Source organism: Eumetopias jubatus, unplaced genomic scaffold (genome assembly GCF_037043125.1).
Source record: "Eumetopias jubatus isolate StellerSeaLion01/CBP00866 unplaced genomic scaffold, mEumJub1_p1.0 scaffold_12, whole genome shotgun sequence".
In the NCBI taxonomy this organism is placed as follows: Eukaryota; Metazoa; Chordata; class Mammalia; order Carnivora; family Otariidae; genus Eumetopias; species Eumetopias jubatus.
Window position 1 is genome coordinate 50,598,104 of NW_028274818.1, and position 17,020 is coordinate 50,615,123.

The window sequence follows — 17,020 nt, forward strand, 5'->3', positions numbered from 1 at the left end:
AGTGTCTTTGGGTCCTTCTCGTGCCACCACATCACCACAGAAGGATGAAAACAGCAACGGGCATTGACTGAGCACACACTATGCCCAGGCACAGCTCTTAGCACACGATGGGCATCAACTTATTTAATCATCACAACAACTGCATGAAACAGAAATGGTCACGATGCCAATTTTATAAATGAGGAGACTTTGGCTTGCCAGGTTCATACAGCTAGTAAAGGGCTAAAGCCCAGGACACCTGGCTCCAGATCCTGACTTCCCCACCACTACGTTAAGGAAAGAATTTAGATGGTGAAAGAGAAGAAGGTAGGACATTTCAGGTGAGGAGGCAGCTTGTGCCGAGGCCAGGAGCAGGTAACAGCTGGGTCATGTGCAGAGGAAAGACTTCCCTGCCTCAGGAATGTGGCTGACTCTGGGGAGTGAGGAGAGGTCAGATTCTATGTGTGGAAAGGGGCCAGATCATTCCCCATCAACTCATCCAACTCCAAGTGCCTGCTCCACTCCAGGCCTCGCCTTGACTGCTGGGGTGACACACACGTGATCAAGATCTGGCGAAGCCCCCAGAAGCCTGCAGGCAATCAGATGGCTCCCACTGCGGACTCAAGTAGCTTGAACTGGAACTAGGCGTGGGAGCCACCATGGTGTTGGATTAGAGAAAAGGAAGGCTGCAGTCTAGGAGGAGGTGGCACCCGGAGGAGGGATGATGACAGAAGTGCCAGAAGCAGCAAGGTAAGCAGGGGCCTTCCTCTTTCCTGCCCAGCTTTCTGCAGCTCAGCCGCGTACAGCCCATCTCTCCTAAATTCCCAGACCTTGCCCTGGGCAGAAAGCCAGAAAGCCACCTGCTTGCGCCCCACTCCTCTGCCAATGACTGGCTAAGGTCAGGCCAGTGACACTCTGCATGCTGTCCAAGGGTGCAGTAAGACCTCCACACCCAGGAGGGAGTCGTGCCCAAGATCACCTCCAGCCACAGGTTGCATGCCACAGGCTGGATTATAAGGATTATAAGGATACTCTGTTGTGCAATTATGTCATATTATTAATGTGCCTTGAAACAATGTCCAAAATAGATTTCTGCTGTGGTTAGGGTTTATTATTATTCTGCATAAAGTTGGAACTTCTTTCAAAAACAGTTCTAGAATACCTACTTTGTGTTCAATAAATATCTGTTGAATAAATAAATTAGGGAGTGAATAGATTAAAAGTAATTGAGCTAGGTACTACTGCCTATGTTTTATGTTAAAAGAATTTCACCCCCTAAAAAAGACCTTTATGACAATTCCAGATTTTGAGAGAACCAAAGAAGGGGCAAAGACTAGAAAGACTTGGAACCCAAGGAAAGCTCCCAGGTCCCCTGCTGGCCTCTCCCACAGATTAACAAGATTAACTTCCTCTAGTACATCTCCCTTCCTTTTCCTAATGTGAACAGGAGCACAGAACAAAAGTTCTAGGGAGAGAATGAGAAAGAGATCATACATGTACAAACCAGAAGAAGCAAATAAATAGAATAGATAATTTCTGAAAATTAAGAAATAATCATAGTTAAACCAAGTTGCAATCCCATCCAAATTTTCTGGGAGACTAGATCCTGGTCAATATTTATCGAGGGTCAATAGATTTGGGGAGCTGAGGAAGTTGAAGTGGGGGAGAAGAGTAATCACTCCTTCTAGTTAAGGTTGAGTGAATTTAAAACCTCTTAGCCATCTTCCAAATCAATAGGGCTTCAAGATTAGCACATCTTCCTGTGCCTACCTCCAAACAGAGTAATTCACTCCACAGTTTGTAAGACTAAATCTTGCCCTTTGTTTATTCACCCATTCATTCGTCCTCTCATCGAATATTTGTTGGGTGAGTTTTATTTACTCATAATGTACCAGCTGCTATGGGTGCAGGAATGTGCAAAGGATAGCCGGTGCCCTCAAGCGGCTTACAGTCCAGTGGGGAACTAGCCGAGAAGAGAAATGGCACAGGAGTAGGGCTATGCATGTTCACTGAACCTCAGCCCCCAGCACAGTGCACGCAGTGAGAACTCAGCAGGTACCTGTTGAGTAAATACAAAGTGGGATGGGAATTACGGTAAATTGATCTGAGTGTCTGTAACGCTGACTACAGGCTACCAGGAGAACGTGGTAGAGAACAAATCTACATCAGTGAGACCAAGGAAGATTTCCTGGAAGAGATCATTCTAACTAAAAAGCCAGGGAGTGACTAAGAGTAAGTCAGATGAATGTGGGTCTGCGGGAGTGGTTTTATTGGGAGAAAAAGTGCAAAGGCCAGAGGCCTGGGAAAGAGTGGTAGATCTGCGTCACTGCTCATAGTTTGGTATTGCTAGAAATTCACTGTGTGTGTGTGTGTGTGTGTGTGTGTGTAAGCAGTGACTGTGCATGTGTGAGTGTGCTCATACACAGGTGCACACATGGGTATGGGTATGGGTATGGGTGTGTGAGTGGGAGTCTATTCTGGAGGGCAGTGATGAGTCTGAGAGCATCAGTAGGGTCCCACGTAACAAACTAAGGGAGCAGAACTTTATCCTGAGCACACAGTGGGGTTATCCAAGGGTTTAGGCTGGAAAGTGATTTGAGCTGCTTTGTAGTTGAGAAAGCTCCCTTTGGTGCAATTAGCTGAAGAATGAATTGGTCTCTCAAGTGAGAGACGTGCAGACTTACTGTGGCCAAAAGGAAGGTAGTGGCTGTGGGATGAACAAGACAGGTCCAAAAGATACCATCAAAGTAAAGCTGCCATTATTTGGTGACTGATTCCCGGTATTATACGTGATCTATATTGAGGGAGATGGGGGCAAGTGGTCTCCGTGGGGGAAAGGAGCTCTGAGCGCTGGCCTGTGTGGATGGAGCCCTTTGCTGAGAGCAATTTAAAAAACAAAAACAAAACAAAACAAAACAGGAGGCATGGATTGAGATGGAAGGGTTCAGCTGAGCTACTCGTTACTGCTCCTGCCGTCAAAGGTAGAGACGGCTTCACACAGTGGATGAGAGCATGTCCTCTAGGAACAGAGCACTCACATTTGAACTCAAGGCTGTGTGACCTTGGGAAGCCCCCTATTCTGCTCTGTGCTCCGGCTCCTCCACCTGTTTCCTTGACTTGTTCTGAGGAGCACGTGTGTTCATGCTTGGGCAGGGACCAGACGCAGGCCTGGCACAAAAGTCCTACATGGGTTCATGGTCAAACGAAAATGTCTTCAGTCATGTCCTGGAATGACTGAGCCTGCATTCATTCACTTGCTTCACATTTCTGTTACTTCATCTTCCATGATTCTCCCATGCGTTTATGCTGTCTTTTGCCTTACTTTACCAGCGCTTTATTACAAGGCCTTGAGACTCAGATCTCTCTTACCTTGAAATAAAATGTCTGAGCCTGTGTATGCTTCTGACCTCCACCCCCTCCCCTCAGAGCTGAGTTTCCATGCAGAGCACACAAGACCCTGCCCTCTGCCTTCACTTTCTGACCATTCATTCATATCTCCACTCATTGTAACATGGCAGCCCCCCACCTCAGGCCCCCACTTCTGTAGTGAAAATGCCCCCTCTCAAGCCACCGATGATGTCCTCACTGCTGTATCCAGTGAGCCCAGCTCAGGCCTTGCTGGCTTGCTGGCAGCCCCGGCGCCATCGGACACATCCAAAGTCCTATCCTTTTCTCTTTTCCCCAATTCTGCTGCCTCCCAGGCCTCCTTCTCTCCCTCTGGTTACCAGCTCTCCTTCCCCAGCTTCAAGGAGCCCTCAAGACTCATCGAGGCAAAACGAGCCCCTCCCCGTGGCTGTGCTGTGATAACTGGTTACAGGTCTGCTCCCACTAGGCAGTGAGCCCTTTCCAGGTACAGCCCCTGCCTTCCCCATTTTTGACTCTCCAGCACATGGTTAAATGCCTGAAACTTCACCGACTAGGAGCTCAACATGTTGGATGAGTGAATAAATTAGTGGAGGAATGAACAAATAGAACCCAACTACTTTACTTCTTCCCTAGCCTTCCCTAAATGTACAGCAATTGTATGAAAATTAGCAAATGCTGAGTCACCACTTGAATAATGATTCGCTAACTGATTAACTTTTCAACTCTGTGACTTCTTCCCCTCTGATTAGTAACTGGACTTCTAATCCAGAAATTAGCTATAATTACTGGTCTTGATAGCCCCACCGGTTGCCATGACAACTGCAAATGTTCGAGATTGGGGGTTCCAGTGACCCCTGTGTGTATATTTGGGCAGAACCACTTTTCTTCACCACTCATTGCTAACTCATAAAGAGAATTGGGATGTTTTTGTTTGCCCACTGTTGCTTCATTTCCTGGATGTTCTCTTTTTCAAAAAATTCAACGAGTAGGATTGTTTTAAAGTAGGTAGTGAACATGAGAAAAAGAGGATGCTGTTACTCCTTGGACAGAAACTTAGCATAAGATACGCTTTCTAGAAGGTGCTAGGGTCACGGTGTATATGATGTAAGCATAAGGGATTTGACGAGCCCCCAGGGTAACCCAATTCCATGTACTGAAGTGCAGAAGCATGGAATTTATGCACTTGTTTATGGCATCAGGAAATGAAGCTAAGGGATGTTCACGGCATACAGGCTCAGAATCCAAACTAAGGTGCAGCGTCCCTCTACTGTTTATTTGACCTCCTTGAGGTATAGACTAGGATGGGAACAAGGAGTCAGGTGCACATACTCCTGGTGCCCAAATTCTGAATGACTCAAACGGGCAGCCCAAAGGAACAATAAAGAAGAGCATGAAGGAGGGAAGAAGGACAAAGCATTGCAGGTGACAGGCAATGGTCAAATTTATTTGGGCTGCCAAAGGTGATTCCTACTTTCCAGCCTTGACCCTGACATTCCTGATCATTTCTAACCCGAAAACCTGTGGTCCACCCAAGAATGATGGCAAGAATCCCCATGGCGGCGGCGGGGGGGCGGGGGGGAGCAGGCAGGAGAGGGGGAGTGCCTGGGTGGCTCAGTGGTTATGCGTCTGCCTTCGGCTCAGGTCATGATCCCAGGGTCCTGGGATCGAGTCCCACATCAGGAAGCCCGCTTCTCCCTCTCCCACTTCCCCTGCTTGTGTTCCCTCTTCTCTCTCTCTCTCTCTCTCTCTGTCAAATAAGTGAATAAAATCTTAAAAAAAAAAATCCCCATGGGTTCTGTATCATCCTTGAGGATGGGGCAAGGACACACAGCTAACAGTGGATGCGGAGAGAGGAGCTAATGGCACCACCCAGATTGCTCAGAGCCCCTCCCCATGCATTGCCTCCCTGAGATGGTGAAAGGGCCAAGAAGAGAGGCAGTAACTGAAGGGTGGGGGTGAGGACAGGAAGGGCAATGACACACGTCAGGCACCAAAGCTGGAGTGTGACTAGGAGGACGACCACACGGTCATGCTCACAGGAAATCCCTCTGTGCTACCAGCTGGAGGACCCGGATGACTCCCAAGTCCCAGATCTAAACGTTTTGAGTCAGACCCCAGGCCCTGAACTGAGTGGCTCACAGGGAGACAGCAATGCCCCCAAAGCTGGAACCCAGGAGAAGTTTCAGGGCATTGATAAAGGAGCTGTATGGGCTTTATTTTCCCTCCTCCTTCTCTTTTTCTTCTCCTTTGCTTCCTGAAGGTGCTGCATCATCACAGTCTGATGCACTGTGACTTCTGAGGGCCCAAATGGTCCCCATATGCACGTCATTTAGGGCTCATGTGTGTGGAAAGTAACAGAAAGTAATGCAATAACAGCCAAAGGGGGAACTCCTCCCATGCAAAGCTGGGGTCAGGGAAGAAAGGGCTATTTTAGGATGCCTTTGAGAAGCTGGAGAAGGAAGCTTGATTACAGCATCCTTCTCACCCATGAAGGGCTCCCTGTGATTGCAGAGACCTCAGCATGGGGGTCCGGGTGTCTCCACTCCCTGCACAAGACAACAGCACGTTTCTCAAAGATCACCAGGGGCTGTCGGATGGAAGGACTGCTGGAGCCCTAGTCATCAGTGAAGTCTCGGGAGCCCTTTCTACTCAGAGGGTCGGAAATACAAAACCAAGCCCTCCTGCGTGGCTGGGGCTTGCAAAATGGTGCAGCCACTTCCGAAAACGGTCTGGCAGTGCCTCAAGATGTGAAATGTAGAGTGACCCAGCAATTCCACTCCTAGGTATAGACCTGAAAGAAACAAAAACCTAAGTCCACTCGTGCACAATGCTTGCAGCAGCTATAGTCACCATGGCCAAGAAGTGGAGGCCCCCACAATGCCCATCAACTGAAGAACAAACAAACAAGCTGGGACATAGAAAGTTACGGAATATTACTCAGCAATCAAAAGGAATGGAGCTCTGCTACATGTTAAGCATGATGAACCAAACTCCAGTGAAAGAAGCCAGGCTCAAATATGAAATGTCCAGAAGGAGCCAAACTATCCAGGCAGAAAAGAGACTCGTGCTTGTCTCTGGTGGTGGTGGATGAGGGAAGGTGAGGAGGGAAATGGGGAGTGGTTGCTAACGGCTACAGTGTCTCTTTTGGGTCGAAGAAAACCTTCTGAAGTTAGATTGGTAAACATTTCACAATTCTTAAAAAAAAAACTATTAATTGTAGAGTTTAAATATGACTTGATGGTATGTGAGTTATAACTCAATGCCACTTTTTTAACGAAGAAAATACATCAATACAAACTCCTCCTGGAATGCTCAGACCAAGAAAGTAAGTAGGACTTGTTTCCTGTGGGAAATCTCCGGGGAGTTTTGTGTTTACTTGAACAGAAGGAGTTTCCCCACCACGGCCATGGCCACGTCTGTCAGTATTACCCGGGGCAGCACAGAGCCAGGAAGCGAATCGACAGAGAGCCGCGGAAGATGCAGCACATACAGGAAGTGCCCTCCATACCACGGGTCAGCAAAGGATGGCCGCAGGCAAAATCTGGTCTGCCATCTATGCTTGTAAATAAAATTTTCCTGAAACACAGACACGTTGATCCACTTAGATACTGTCCATGGCTGCTCGCACACTCTCACACCAGAAGAGCTGTGACAGAGACTGTAGGGCTTACAAAACCTAAGCCATTTACTACTGTTCCTTTACAGAACAAGTGTGCTGACCCCTGCTCTAGACTCCCCAGTCTAGAGTCTTGCTACTTCAATATGGTCTACACGGTAGCCGGATCACCCAGGAGTCTGTCAGAAATGCAGACTCTCAGGCTACCCCATACCTACTGAATCAGAGTCTGCACTTGGGTTCGTTAGTTGTGTCAGTGCAAACAGAAGATGCCAAGACAGGATTCACGTGCAAGGATTTCATTAGGGGGAACAACTCTGAGAGAGAAGAGGGTGTATGCCTGGGAAGTCTTGGGAGAGCCATCAGCCCGTGCTGCCAGTCTGACCTTGAAGGAAGGACAGAGGGAAGGGAGGTTCAGCAGAAGCCCTGGAGACCACTGTTTAGACTAAGGAATGTTCTGCAAGCCCTTCAAGAGTCTTCAAGCCAGAGTTGGCTGTCAGAGAAGTCCTGACTCTCAGGCACTGGTTTGCTCTGTCCCCACCACACCAAAGCGTATGTGGCCTCAGTGCAAATGTAGTGATGAATCCAGAGCATAGCTCCTGGGGGTCTCTGGTCAGTGAAACAGCCAGCAGTTGGAGGTCTGTGAGGCTTATCCTCAGTGCATCCGCTGCCAGGCGTGTGCCCATGGCAGCCCTTACATTTTAAGAAGAATCCCAAGTGATCTCTATCAATATTTAAGTCGAGAAGCAATGTTCTAGAGCATGAGTTGGCAAACTGTTTCTACAAAGGGCCAGACAGTAAATATTTTAGGCTTTGTGGGCTGAACTGTCTCTGCTGCCATGCCCCAAAGCTGCCATTTAGCTTGCAAGCAGCCACCGAGGACACACGGTGTGGCTGGGTTCCAATAAAACTTCATTTATAAAACAGTCTTCTGCTTTGGGCCAGATGTGGCCATAGTATACCAACCTGTACTCTAGAGTTGTGGGGTTTAAGCTTTTTTAAAACAACTAAATTCTTTCTTCAGAGAAATGGATAAGAAAGGGAGGAGTTAGGAGGGGAGCCCCGCACTGGGCAATTCTGCTCAGAAGCCCCGAGGCAGCTCTGCAGACAGCAAAAGCAGATTTGAAAGCCACTGCCCTATTCCCCACAAAGAGCCTCGAGATCCAGAAAGTTCCTCTCACCGTTCTTCTCATCCCTAATGGGCATCCAGCAATCTAAATTTCTACTTTATGTGTCCTACAAACAAAACTGAGTAGTCTAACACTGTGCTAGATATTTGGGGATGACAAAAGTGAATCAGACATGCATCTGGCTCCTGAGGAACTCTCAGCAGATAGAAATGAGACCTGTAGGGGCGCCTGGGTGGCTCAGTCTTTACACGTCTGCCTTCGGCTCAGGTCATGATCCCAGGGTCCTGGGATCAAGCCCCGCATCGGGCTCCCTGCTCCACGGGAAGCCTGCTTCTCCCTCTCCCTCTCCCTCTCCCCCTGCTTGTGTTCCCTCTCTTGCTGTGTCTCTCCCTGTCAAATAAATAAATAAAATCTTAACAACAACAACAAAAAGAAATGAGAAACGTACAGAACTGATAAGGCAGGAAGCAACGTGCACGCCAGGAAACCACACTTGAAGGGCTACGGAAGCAGGGAAGTAGAGATCACCCTCACTGAGGGAATCGGGAAGGTTGCCTGGTCAAGGGGTTCAGCAGTCAGCTGTAAAGAGGGGCAGAGTGACAGCCCGTTTCACTTCTAACACTAGACGTCGCCCCCTCCTTCTGGAGGGGCACACGGGCACAAGATAAAAGCCCCTGGTATGCAGATGCTAACTTACAACCATCAGGGCACATGGGTCGTCTACACAAGCACTCTCATGTATCTCATCCTCACCATGAAGGGGAAACCCAGCCCCAGAGGCTGACAACGGCCTTCGCATCCATGGTTCATGTGTACAAAGGGTAGGGGTGCTACAGCTTTGCTGCACATCTGGACCCTGGTCAAGGAGCAGGGCTATAATGTGGAGGAAATGGGTAATTCCTCAGGGTCCCACGAGGGCAGACAAACACTGACTTTGATCGTTGTTGCGATATAGGAAGAGGCAGCTGAGGAGGAAGGTCACAGAATCCTCATCTCCTGAGGAGCTCTGAGGTAGACTGGATAAAGGGGGAGATAGCACACATGGTCCTATTCGAAACTCTCTTCACATCTATGTTGACACGTCCGGGTATGGGAATCTGTCTTCTGTGAAGCTCCGTGTCCACACGAATGAGACTTCTTACCCTGAGTACACAACTCCCTTATTGGGAGAAGGGGATGTCTCGGTATCCCATAAAATTGCATTTCTTAGATGTCATTCAAAACATACCAAAAAAAGCCATCAAAGTGCCCTAAACAAGGAGTTTTTAACCCATGGTCAGGAGACACTGGCCATCAGGAACCCAAAAAGCTCTGAAAGCTATGTAAACTATGTGAACGTGTACGTTTTTCTGGGGAGTAAGCATAGCTTTCATCAGATTGTCTGTGATGCCAAAAAAGCTTTAGTGCCATTGTCCAATTTATTCAAAATAGTATGGCCCAGGCTAAAAAGAGCATGTGATTTAAAAAAAAAATGGAATTATTTTAGGCATCTGATTCTACAGTGTTCTCAATCATCTTGAAACCATCTTGTGAAAAATCCTATTTACCATCATTCCTATTTCACAGATTACCTAACTAAATTCCTAAGAAATTAAAGTTAATACCTCACCTAAGGAAAAATTATAGGTTCATGAGTAGAACCAAAGATAAGTAGATTAGCACCCACTGCTCTTAGTGATGACTATCTCAAGCAGTTAATACCATGTCATAAGTAAGTAGCACCGGCCAAGCCCTGTGTCGGGCACTTTACATGAATGACTTAATTAAACATCACAACAACTCTGTAAGACATTATCTCATTTCTCCACTTGAGGAAACCAAGGCTCAGAAAAGTTGAACGGATTGCCAAAGATCAGAGTGCTGATAAATGTCAGAGACGGGACCGTAGTCCAGGTCGGCCTGACTCCTCCATTCTGTACTGGGATCTGCTCTGAAAGTTGGATCCTCACAAGAGAAAAACGAGTCTTCAAGTGAGGGACAGTTTCTTAGACATCTTTGTATTCCCCACAGTGCCTCGCTGGGCTTCGCATGGCAAGGCCCTCAGTAAATATTTGTGGAATGAAGACACATGGACTCAAGCTCTAATCCTGACATGGACTTACTGACTCAGTCCCCTGCAACTTGGAGCTGCAGGTGGTTACTCAGCTGGGCAACTGCAAGGAACATTTGAAATCAATTATGGGTGAGGAGGAACCTATTAAAAGCTTCTCTTCTGTGTATGTTGGGGTTGAAGGAGGGGAAAGGAACAGGATGGTTTCAGGCTTGGGTGCTGGAGCTTAAGGATCTCACATCAGGATGGGACAGGATTTGGCTTCCGTCCGCCGCTGAGGGAGTTCCAACGGCCCAACCAAATGGGCCTGTGACCTCAAGCTACTCCTCCGTGGCCCCACGTCCCTGAATTGCCAGGTCCCTGAGTAGTTGGTTTTATCAAGACCCCTACACTGGAGCACTTGCATACAGTCTTTTGGAAGAACTTCGGAAGGCCTTACCTTGGGGGGGGGGGGAGCGGAGGGGGGCAGCACCATCATGCCCCCTCTGGAGGCCAGAAAGAACCTCAGCACCTAAAGTCTGTGAGGCCTGCATTGTCCTCCGCCCTGAATAAAAGGATCCCAGCAATCCATTCTGGAGTCCAACTTCCTATTTTGGAAGAATGTGGGAGTTTGGGGTGGAGGGAGGCGGTAACTAGTTGATTTTGTTTTCTTTACTGGTTGCTGCAAGTGCAAGTTAGTCACAACCCCACAAAATGCCGCTTTAGCCCTTTCACATAGGCCCTGCAAAAGGACTTGTTTGAAGCCAACCCTAAGGGATGCCTACCCACAACACTCTGGGAGGGAGGGGGTGATAAAATAACAGCCCAGAGGCGCGGGCAGGGACAGCAATCCAAGAAATCAGACTACCCACTACGTGGCTTCCGAACAGCCGCCTTCTCTCCTGTGCATGAGGCAACACTGCCACCTAGTGCCCCATGTGGGAAGTATTCCCTGAGGCCCCACATCTCAGGGGGTTCCTTCACAGGGGCTGGTGTGGTTGAATTCTCTGCTGAAGGGGAAAAATGCCCCAAGTTTGGGAGATGGAGAACTGGGATGCTGGGTCTAAGGATGTAGAAGCTGAGGTTTGAGAGCCATTGGGAAAGAGTATGGGAGTCAAGCCTTGCAGCGCCTCAGATGATCCTCAGCGGAGCAGCAGAACTTCAAAGGCTGGATTATGTTTAGCTCCCAGGAACTCGATCCAGTTGTTGTTCTGTACAGGTGAAGGCCCACCAGCCCAGGAGCAGGCAGTGATCAGCTACACGCCCAGTGCTGGCTAAGTGAGGGAAGATGGTCTGGTCTGCTGGGAAGAGTGAGTAAATTCTTGCAAATCAGAGACATTTCTGGGGGGAACTACCTCTGGCCGCCTCATGGCCCTCAGCAAGGGGGCCCACAGGGGAAGTGTAAGGAGCTAAGCACGGTGAACAGAGATGCCTATGCCCTCAGGAGCCCAGCTGCTAAAACCCTGAAGAATGAAGGCCTTGTTCCCAGCCCCCATCTTTCCCAGACTTTTACCCTAAATCTTTCCTGGGTATGTTCTGACATGCGCAAGTCTAGAGAAAGATATAGGGTGGGAGGTGGGAGGAGTTAGACCTGGGTATTCCCTGCCCTCAACCTTCCCGGGGTGGACCTCAAGGGGAAAGACCAGTACATCACAGAGGCCACTTTGACTGGAAGACAAAGAAGCCTCAGAGGCTAGACTGTCTGCAAAAGACTTCATGCCTAATTTTACATGCTTCTGGAGGGTTCTGAGGGGCACTTTGGAGAAGGATCTGAATGTGTGTGCTGTGGCAAGGGGGGCAGGGTGGTTGGCGGTGGACAGGTGGGTGAGGGAGGGAGGTGTATGGGGGGCAGGTGGGGAAGTACAAGGAGCCATGCTGTAACTGGAATCAGCTCCTGATGCTACTCTCTGCAGAGCACGAAATGGGACATGGAAGGGATAGGAGAGAGGTCAGGTACCCACTGTCCTGAATCTGTTCCCTCGGGTTTGAGTTTTAATAACTGGAAGCAATAGCCTCTGAGAGCCTCGCTCATATATTCCTGTTGGATCCCTCTCTAATTCTTCACAGCCAGGGAACTGATCCCAGGTCCCTCTGTTGCTACTGCAGGAGGAGGGGTAAGCGGAGTCGTGGGTCTCGGTCTAGACGGCAAGCACACAGTTTCCCTGGCAGATGGGTACTAGGAAGCGAGATTAGGCAGCAAGAAGATGTCATCTGGGAAAAGCTGCGAAGCTGCCAACTCTGATCAGATAATCATCTCATTATTTCTTCCATTTGGCCCCAGAATAAGGATTTCCTTCTACTTTGTCTCTGCCCCCACCTTCTTACAGCCCAGCCCCTTCTCTCTCCCCTCCCCTCACCCCCTCTCCCACCCAAAAATAAAATAAAGCAAAACCACAAGACTCTCGAGAGCTCAGTGTCTGGGAATCCCAGCTTCCAAAGGAGAAATCACAGCCAAAGAGGGGGAGACAGCGTGTCCAGAAGGGATGTTCCAGCAACACCCCATTGAAAGAGGCTCCCTCCTTCCAGATTTCTTTCTCCAGTCTGAAACTTATTTGCCGGCATCCAGCAACCTGAGAAGTTTTTAATTTGGGAAGTTGTCAAGCACTTCAGGAGCTCTGGGGTTTCATTCCTGCTCTGCCTCGGGCACACCTCTCACTGTTTCCGTTTCCCCACCAATGTCAATGGGACAGGCAAACATCAGAGGGCATTGTAGATAATCCAAATTAACGAGATTAAAATGGATCTACAATGTGCCTAGCCTTGTGTGAGGTCCTGTTACGAGGGGATCCAAAGGGATCATGAGACCATAAACGACGATCTGTCCTGTCTAACCCCCAGCCCTTGCTTGAAACCAACCCCCCGCCCCCCACCACCAGTAAGGCAAGGGAGATAGTTATTCCTAATGCCACTCTTTTCTTTGTCCTTCTGGGTGCCATGAAAGCCAAGATCTGGGCATAGTGGAAAACACATAGAGGCAACGTCCTGAGGTATTACCTCTGATCAAGACCATAGTTACGGTTCCTTTTTAGGTCCCTCATACAAGAGCCAGGGCTAGACACCAGGGTCCCCGCTTGTAAGTGCCAACCTCTTCCAGCAGCCCCTGCTGTTCTTAGGCTGGATACATGTTAGGACCAGCAAACAGGACTCCAGGACTCGGGCCGGACAGTAGCTTTCTGCTAAGTTCCAGGACTGCTCAAGGAAAAGGGAACGGCCAGGGGTTAGGGTTCCGCACCTGGCGGCTCGGGCGGCCTCGCCCCGCCCACCCGTGGCTCGCTGCGCAGGTCCCGCTCCTGGGTCCTGACACGTAGCTGCCAAGTTGCCTGGCTCTCTCAGACTGGACTCCAAGAAATGGGGTGTGATGCTTCTTCCCCACTGACAACGAACCAGAGATCTTCCCCTTTAAAAAGGGGGTGAGGAGTGAGCTGAAGGTCTCCTAAGTGCACGCGCCATGTACAGAACCACAGGAGATCGATACTTGTTGGGACAAATGCTCTTGTGGTCACAGAGCCATTATCGTAGATGATGTCTGGAGTCCTGCTGAGCTGATGAATAAAGGCCCTTCCCCCTCTCTCCCTGGCCAGCCCCTCCTGGCTCTCCTGCCCCTGTGCCCTTCCTCTCCTCGCCCCCTCGGTCTAACCCAGGCAAACACAAAGCCAGCCATACCCCAAGGACCACAGAAAGCCCAGGGGCGGGCTGTTACCTGCAATGATGGCTGGGTTGTTCTGTCCTCCCTCTGGTCTCACCCAGGCTTCCACCGTGAAGGCCTCCCGGGGAATGTCAGCCGGCACTTCCGGGCGCAGCAGCAGCCGCCCCCGCCTCCCCGAGAAGTACAAGACCGGCAAGCCTCCGCGGGGGTTAAAGGTCTCTGCTTCCCAGTGGGGGTCCCCTCCACCCTTCTGGATGCTGTCCGCTGTCAGACTGGTTCTGCCCCCGTGCACAAGAGGATGCTCAGGCCGAGGCTGGAAATGCCGGGGGGAGACACCGGGGTCTCCCTGCATGCCCCCTCCCTGCCCCTTCACCACCTGACGGCGATGCCTGGTCTTGGCCCGGCCCTTCCTTCGGCTCTCGGGTTGGAGTTCCTTTGGGCCCACGAAGGTGGTGGTAACGGTGGGAGCTGTGGCCGAGCGCTCCTGAGTCTCAGCCTCACCTGGAATCTCCTTGGATCCTCCATCGCCAAGATAAGTGTCACTGTCTCTCCGCAGCTCAGCCCGCCCAGGAGGACCATGCCAGGCCCACGGGGTGGCTGGCTGCTCAGCTTCACCCCTTGGCCCCCCACTTCCGGCTGGGCTCGTGGCCAGGCCCCCCGCGTCATCTGGCTTACTGTGTCCTGCATGGCGGGTTCCCTGACCCCCCACAGGGTAGGGCATCAGGTGGTCCCCAGGCCTGCTGGGGTAGACCCCAAAGAGGTGATGCTGGGGAGCAGCTCTGGGTCTTTGCAGCTTGGCCCCCAGCCAACAGCGTTCTCCTTCTGACAGCACCTGGTTCGGGTGTCCCCTCTGAGCCACGGATCTCTTGCGTGGCCAGCCTGGCTCAGAGCTGGCAGTACTGAATGCCCACCCAGCCAGAATCACGAGGCAGATTCTCAGGATCTTTAGACACATCATACCTCCCCCAGCTCTTTATACAGAACCAGAAGTCAACTTCTGGGTACCACACAGGAATGATGGGGAGAAGAAAAAGAGATGGCTAGCAGTGGATTCGCAGTCACCGGGGAAACGGTTTTGTTCACAGACCAAACTTTTAGGAGCAGCCCCAAAAGTGTGTCTCTTCTGGCTACCAGCCGGTGAGTGCTGTGCCTCCCTCCTTCTCCCCTGAACCTGGCTCTCCTGACTCTAGTTCAGTCCTTGCAGAACGAAGTTCCTTTCTCCGGGTTCCTTGGAATTGGAACCTCCTTCTAGAGAGCTCAGGTTTCTTTCTTTCTTTCTTTCTTTCTTTCTTTCTTTCTTTCTTTCTTTCTTTCTTTCTTTCTTTCTTTCTTTTCTTTTGTCCCTTCTTCAGTAGCCCCTCCCCCTGCCGATCCTAGAAGAGGGACACACAGACAGGAGCCAGATCCTCTCACACACACACTCCCTCACAAACACATACCGCTCCCTACCTGAAGTCATGAAAAAGACGCTAATCTTCTCATTTTCATTCCTTTCTCCTTCTTCCTTTCCTAGGAGTTACGTTCTTTCTGTAGCCCGTAACCTAAGCTACATTCACCTTCAAACAAATCGTTAGAGGAACTTGCATCCAGAAGCACAGAATTTGATGCTTCTCTCTAACACTGCAAAAGGAACCTGGGGGCACAAAAATCCAAGCTGGTACTTAGCTTTTGCTCTCCAGAGGTCCTCCTCAGCCAGAGCCCAGTCTGCCTGTGCAGGTCAGAATGTTTCCCTCAGCCTGGTGCTTGGGCTTGTGGAGTGCTGAAGGTTTTTAATCCCCTTCCAACTTGTTGGTATGTTGCAAGTCTCCGTAAAGTTCTCCTTGGGGATGCCAGTCTGGTGTCCTAATAACCTTATGAGTCTGAGAGCCCTTGACTTCACCTTCTGGGAGTCTTGTGGGTCCCTGGGCAGATGGGAAAGAGAGCGAGAAGAAGAGCATGTACTTCAGGGGACCTGTTCCCTCCGGTGTCTCCTGCTCTCCTCTCTCCCTCTCTCTCTGCCTGTAATTATCTTCTTGTTTGTTTCATTTAAAGACAATGATGATGTCAAAGCTAGTAAGTTCGGTGCATCACTCCACCTACTCCCTGTCCCCTCCTTCCTCCTGAAAACCTCCCCACCTCACCGAGGCACAGGGGACAGACACTACTCCTGGTTTCCCCAGTAAACATCTCGGGCTTTCTCTCTCAGCAGCCGCAGCCTACACAATCAATAGCAATCAATACTGTCTTGGAGCACTCTTTTCGGTGTGTATTCTCTCTCTCTCTCTCTCAGACACACACACATACTCGCACATGTGTTGTGAACAGATCTGCTTACTGTCTAATAAAGCCCCCACCAGCCACTCAGGGACCACTTGCTTCTCTTTCTTTTGTTTTGCCACAAGCCTCCTGTATTTTTTTCCTTATTTCAATCATTTGGGATTCAAAAGAACAATACCCCAAATTCGCTTTACGTTGGACACTGGGAGAAAGAACAAATCAATGAGCCTGCTGTAAGAAGCATTACATGGGAATGCCATGAGTTCCTACTACGTAGATCTTCTGATTCCCTCTGAAGTTTCTCACTCTGAAGTTACTAAAAGTCACCATATGCTGAGTGAGCAAATAAACAAATGAGATGCTCAAAATAAGTAATTTACAAAAATGAACAGCTAGAACCAAGCAACTATTTTTTTCAATTGATTTGAAATGAATGGAGATGGGGAAGTAAATAATGTGACTCCAGCCTCTGTAATAATGTTTGCCTAGAGGCAGGCTATCTCAGAGTCCCACCCCCTAAACACATGGACGTGTACACACACACACACACACACACACACACACACACACGGCATGGTTCCGAATTCTTGACACGGGTGAGGATGTCTGACCACAGGTGGGTACAAAACAGGTAGAGAAATATACTGGGTCCTTCCTTCACTAAGAAAAATTACTTACAGTTCTAAAATCCCTGCTTGTGTCGCCCACACATAAAACATGCAGCCCACACACTTTGGAGTAAGATCGCAGTGCCTCTTTTTCCTCGAGACTTCTCATCATCTTCTAAACTCCTCTAGCCCTGCTAATAACTGACTTGTTTGCGTTCAGCATGCTGTGCCCTAATCACCCGCCCCCTGGCATGCCCCGTCTCCCTGTGCAGCATCCACTGAAGCCTCAAAGCAAGTCCCCAAAGAGGAGATCCATTCAGGCACGTGGACGTTACTAAACAGAAATCTCTCGGTTCTGGACTGTCCTGTTCCCTTTTCTTGTTTTCCTGT

The 17,020-nt window shown here is 49.6% G+C and overlaps 1 protein-coding gene across 1 annotated transcript in view; it reads right to left on the reverse strand.

The window, feature by feature from the left end:
- The window catches only part of PAPPA2 (pappalysin 2), a 260,705-nt gene extending 245,981 nt beyond the window's left edge, over positions 1-14,724 (reverse strand). Inside the window, exon 1 of the mRNA XM_088016851.1 lies at positions 13,821-14,724. Within this exon, the coding sequence (XP_087872977.1) occupies positions 13,821-14,724 (904 nt within the window). The remainder of the gene's footprint in view (positions 1-13,820) is intronic.
- Between the last annotated feature and the right edge of the window lie 2,296 nt (positions 14,725-17,020).